Source organism: Macrobrachium rosenbergii, chromosome 14 (assembly GCF_040412425.1).
Source record: "Macrobrachium rosenbergii isolate ZJJX-2024 chromosome 14, ASM4041242v1, whole genome shotgun sequence".
Taxonomy (NCBI): domain Eukaryota; kingdom Metazoa; phylum Arthropoda; class Malacostraca; order Decapoda; family Palaemonidae; genus Macrobrachium; species Macrobrachium rosenbergii.
Window position 1 is genome coordinate 10267803 of NC_089754.1, and position 6364 is coordinate 10274166.

General features: G+C 32.0%; 1 protein-coding gene across 1 annotated transcript in view; it reads right to left on the minus strand.

Moving 5' to 3' along the window:
* Nucleotides 1-6032, minus strand: part of LOC136845483 (early endosome antigen 1-like) — a 13181-nt gene extending 7149 nt beyond the window's left edge. The window contains exon 1 of the mRNA XM_067115657.1: nucleotides 5980-6032. Within this exon, the coding sequence (XP_066971758.1) occupies nucleotides 5980-6032 (53 nt within the window). The remainder of the gene's footprint in view (nucleotides 1-5979) is intronic.
* Between the last annotated feature and the right edge of the window lie 332 nt (nucleotides 6033-6364).

Sequence of the window (6364 nt, forward strand, 5' to 3'; positions counted from 1 at the left end):
ATTTCATTCTTATATGTCTGTGTGTGCATAATTTCACAATGTTAACCAAAGACTTGTGTTGGTGATTACTTAGAGTTTTGTTGGTGTTAATTTGCATTATTGAGATTTCAGTGAGTACTTGTATTGATTCCCATTTAATATATTAGTGAACACTTGGGCTAATTGCAGATGTTCAGATTTATATCTAAAACTTGAGTGAAAGTTATTGTTTTGAATTTTACTTAATTAAAGTGATTTCATGATAAATTAAAGTTTTGTGACTTAATTTTGCTTAAGAAATACGTAAATCTTACACTGTTGTCAAGTAATAGTGAATCTTTTTGAGATTGGGAACTCTGCTTATAACTTTTGAACTTAGAAATAAATTTGTCTGTTTAAAGTTTTAAAGGCACAGAGTTTCAATTTGACCACCATTGATTAGAGATATTTGTGTGTGTATACAAGGTAAGTGATATATCTGTTTGTTCACCTGAGGCTTATCTAGGTGAAATAGAACCAGGGGAACAATTACAGTATTTGTTGGAGTGATGCCCTTTTTCCCCTAGTCTGTTTATAGCTTATCAGTTGTTACCTCACCCATAACTTGATCAATTTAGACTGAATTTTCAAGTGTTAAGCACGTTTTAAGGGATCATTGTACCTTTCGAGTATTCAGTCTTAATATTTTTATGAGTTTTCAAGTGTCTGGCTGAAGTGAGGTAACTTTTTTGGTCTTACTATTTGTGTAATAACCAGGTACTTGATCACTTTGTGACAATATGTATACTATACACATACATGTATATATATACATATAATGTATGTATATATATGTATACATGTGTATATTTATATGTATATATATGTATATATATGTATATATGTATGTATATTGATTATGTACAGTATATATGCATATATATATAATAGACAGATGGGTAGAGATATAGATAGATATATTAGACAGATAGTTAGATAAATATAGATATATTGGATGGATAGATAGATAGATAGATAAATATAGCTATATTAGATGGATAGATAGATAGATAGATAGATAGATATGTTATACAGTTAGATAGAAAGACATGATAAATATATAGTCATAAGATATATAGACATAAATAATGTAGATAGATAGAGATAATGAAATATAAAGTATAATCTACTAAAGATGCCAATGTGTTGAGTTAAGTCACGGTCACAGGGTCATTCCTAGAGGTCAAAGGTTGAGGGGAATTTGAGTGTATTTGGTTCCTTTGTTTAACTTTTTATCATGATTTCACTGAAGTTATTATTATTATTATTATTATTATTATTATTATTATTATTATTATTATTATTATTATTATTATTATTATTATTATTATTATTATTCGGAAGATGAATCCTATTCATTTGGAACAAGCCCACGGGCGACATTGACTTGAAGTTCAAGCCTCCAAAGAATATAGCGCTCATTAGGAAGCAAAAGAAGGTAAATTTGACAAAAAGTGCCCCTCATGACTGAAAACAAATGGTTAGGTTTTGGAAGAAATAGGAATGTCTTTTGGCGAGAAGAGGTCTTTTGGGGCGTGATTTACTCTAGCTCCGATGAAATGAGCTGCCTCCAAACACTTTCGTTGATGATTTGTTATTCAATCTTTGTAGTTGTGGGTTTAGAACGGGAATCAGGATCCTCTGGCACCTGCATTTGGATATTTAGAGAATTCATTGATTCTTGTATGTTTGTATGAAACTATCATGAAGGGTCCACATATACGGTTTCATTTAGCAAAGCTGGATTACTTGTACACAAAAAATGCAAGTTTAATCTTAATTCTAAGTCATTCGGTGCCAAATTGTTCGATTTCAATCTTAAGTGTACATTAATACATCCTGCTATATGCTAATATACTGTATGTTAACATAGTGTAAGGTATAGGTTAGCTTTGCTCAGGCCAATTCAGTTTAGCATAACTTAGGCTAACTAGATTTGGCTAACTAGATTTGCATAAACTTATGTTAGCATTAGCCTAAGCAGCGTCATTGAAAACTGATGCATATATAAGGTAACGCCAGTTAGCTTAACCTAGCTAATGCAGGGTATAAAGATCCTTATCCAATAGGGGTAAATCCAGCCTGTTGTAACCTACTGTAGGTTAAACTAATCTTTGTTAGCTAGCTAATTCCAACTAATGTTATTCCAGGTTAGTCTAACTTAGGTTAGTGTAGAGTGGATTATGCTAACCTGGTATATTCTAGGGTGGTCTAACATAGATCTATCAAATCCATTAGCCTATGTTAGTCTAGAATTAGCTAGACTAACATAGTGTAAGTTAGTGATGGGAGGAGGAAAGGCTCACTGAAGTGAAATGGCAGAAGTGATGATTTCCCCTCGCTTGGTTTATATTATTATTATTATTATTATTATTATTATTATTATTATTATTATTATTATTATTATTATTATTATTATTATTATTATTATTGTTAAGCCCATACAACATAATGCTCATAGTGAAAGAAGTTGAAACGGAACCGATAAAACTACAAATATATAATCAGTAAATAAACAAAACAATTATATACTGATTCCATGCCCTAACAGAACCATTGATTTTATTGATTTCTAGTTATCTGGCGTTACAACTATCAAGGTCACTGCCGCCATCCAACCGAAGCAGTTAATGTCAGTTTGCACAATACCATAAAAATATTTTATTCATGTACCACGTTTCTTTACGCTCCTGTGATCAAGTCAGAAGTTGTATCAGGCGACATATTTGGTATAGTTTTCTTGTATTAATTTTGTTTTATACATACAAAATTGAACACACGTGTGTGCATGTATGTGTATATATATACACATATATACACCCATATATATTCATATGTATACAGTATATATACACACACACTCACACACACACACACACACACACACACACACATATATATATATATATATATATATATATATATATATATATATATATATATATATATATATACTGTAATATATATATATATATATATATATATATATATATATATATATATATATATATATATATATATATGTATATATATATAATATATGTATATATAATATATATATATATATATATATATATATATATATATATATATATATATATATATATATACACATGTATCTATCATATATTGTATATATATAAATAAATATAAATTTATACGGTACAGGGTGTTTCGAAATTAGAAGCCCCCCCTTCTTCAGGATAAACTAAAATTGATATGGAGAAAAACAAAAGCAATTCAGAACAGGTATTTATGTAAGTTTCTTTCTGAGTATTTAATATTTTGTGTGGCCTCCACCTGCCTCTACCACAGCCTGCATCTTTGAGGGGCATGATCTCAGCAAATCGCAAAAAAGCTGAGACTCAAACTCCATTTCCCTGAGCACTTCGGTCACCTCTCCTCACAGGTCGTCGAGGCTTGGTATACCATCATAGTTCACTGTGCACGCTTCAGCACAATCATTTAAGATACTACCAATGTTTTCACACACATTAAGGTCAGGGGAGCTACCCAGAAATTCACTTGACAAGAAGAAATTGATACCACTGTTTTGAAGCAGCTCCTGTGTCTGAAGAGCCTTAAAACATGGTACCTTATCATGCAACAATGTGACTTCTTCAACAGATAGCACATTTTCAGGATCTTTGAGGAAAGGAAATACACCACCAGTAAGCAAAGTTTCTCTGAAGTATTCGCCATTCCATGACTGTCCTTTTTTTTTGATGATCCACATTAACCGTTTGGCTGTGAAACAGAGAAAAAATTTCCAAACCTTCAGGAAATTTCACAACTTGGCGATACCGCACGTCATCGCTGATATCATCCAACTTTGCAGCCCAAATGATGTCATTTTTATGATTTGGCTTCCTGACTGTGTAAATAAAGAATTCATCTGATGTGGCAACATGGAGAAAGTCAGCTTCATCCATATCTTTAAGAAATGAACCACAAAACCACGCACATTCTTCTCTCTGTTGCTGAGTGATGCTGGGCTTGCTGATAACATGAAGTGGCTTGATACCAGATTTTTTCAACTCACGATATACAGAAATATAACTTGTCTTCTTTCCCCTTCGTGTTTCTAGTTCAAGCGCCAATTTACGTAAAGGCTTTCTTGGTCTACCCAATGCCTCGGCTATGGTGTCTTTTGACTCCTGAAAAAGGACTTCAGGCCTTCCAAGATTCTCACTCTTTTCGCGATGACAGTCATGTGGATTTTTGTTCCAGTTTCTTTTAACAAAAGACTGATCTCTTTTAATGTATTTAGCTATCCAGGAACATGAAATGAAGGATGCGCCATCATTCCTGGCCTCTCTGAAGGTTATAGCCTGGATTCAGTCAATCCATCTGACTTCCTTTGAGTCGTTAGCCATGTCTGCATCTAACTCTGTCACTCAGTCTGAAAATACAAGAAATGTAAAATGAAAAATAGCTTAATAGAAACTTAAAATAATGTACTTGGAGATAGGCTACAGTGGAAAACTTCATAACTTTCCATTTGTTCTGTGGAGAGGGGGCCTCTAATTTCAAAACACCTGGTATACATGTATATATATATATATATATATATATATATATATATATATATATATATATATATAAATACATATATACTTCTGTATATATATATATATATATATATATATATATATATATATATATACATATATATATATATATATATATATATATATATATATATATATAATACATATATATATATATATATATGTATATATATATATATATATATATATATATATATATATATATATATATATATATATATATATATAATACATATATATATATATATAATATATATATATATATATATATATATATATATATATATATATATATATATAAATACACACACACACACACACACACACATATATATATATATATATATATATATATATATATACATATATATATATATATATATATATTATATATATATGTATATATATACATTATATATATATATGTATATGAATTTCATATATATATATATATATATATATATATATATATATATATATATATATATATATATAATACTTTTATGTAAGTGTACATGTATATACACACACACACACACACACACACACACACATATATATATATATATATATATATATATATATATATATATATATATATATATATATATTCTTATGGATTGGTCTCTTCAGAAGGATGAAAGGGGAGGTTTATATTAAATTACTACCAGATGGGCCAACAGAGAACACCAAGCCATGAACAAACTAATGGTGAAAGTGAAGAACTTACCTTATTGTACCAGTTTGATAAAAGAATGGAAGGTCGCCATAAGGAATGAGTCAATTGTTGCGTTATAGTGAGTTTATTTGCACATGAAGCAATGAAATGAGGCTGGAACTGAGGATTCAGCAGGCAGTCAAACTTAATGAAAATGAAATTTACGGTATGGCACGTCTCAAATTGGAAAGCGGGATAAGGCTTGTAATAATTTCTGTAATTGGCTTTGTGTGCAACTGAGTAAAGGCTCTCCTGACTTCCTTCATTTCAGAGATGGCAGTATTCTTTAAGGATTGGGTTCACAAGGCGGAGGTTCGACTGGGCAGAGCGTGGTTGAACTCCTGCAATTAAAGCCAGGGTTAGCAACTTGGCACCAATAATTTCTCTCGCATGAATCTATGCACTATAGAGGAATAGATCACTTGAGTTACTTGAATTAATTTGCCCTCAATTTACACTATGGAAGAAATATTTGAATACTAATCACTGAATGGAATTAGGTCGATTTCAAAGCAAGTCACGGGGCGATTCACGGGCTGCTCGAAGCGTAGGGTGACTTAACAAGGAGCTGCGTTTTATGAGGATGAAAACTGAGATTTGGAGAAATGAAAAAATCAAGGAATTTCACGGAGAGAAAGGAGCTGGCTTATTGACTAATTGCGGTCAACGTACCTGGGGCCTGTAGATGTTTTGCGCTGAACATTTGAGGCTGGGCCAATCGACATGGTTAGTTTTCACCAGCGGAAAGAAGGAAAATTTGCACGTGTGTCTTGAGTGCTGGTTCTGCACGGAGTGCGGCGTCTCAGGGAAACCAGTGCGCCCCTTCCAGATTGCTTGCTTCGAAGTGTAGGCCCAGGTCGATCTGCAAAAGTCATACAGCCAGCAAAAGAGTGGAGAAAATTGGGTCTTATGATTAAGTACTTAGAGGTTAAGTTCCTATCTATCTCACAGCCTGGATTCGCCTCCCATCCCCTATCGGACTCACTGCTCCTACATATCGCGTGATGGGGGTGAAGGGGAGTTGCTATTGTATTACCCCAGGTCAGCTGAGGTGGGG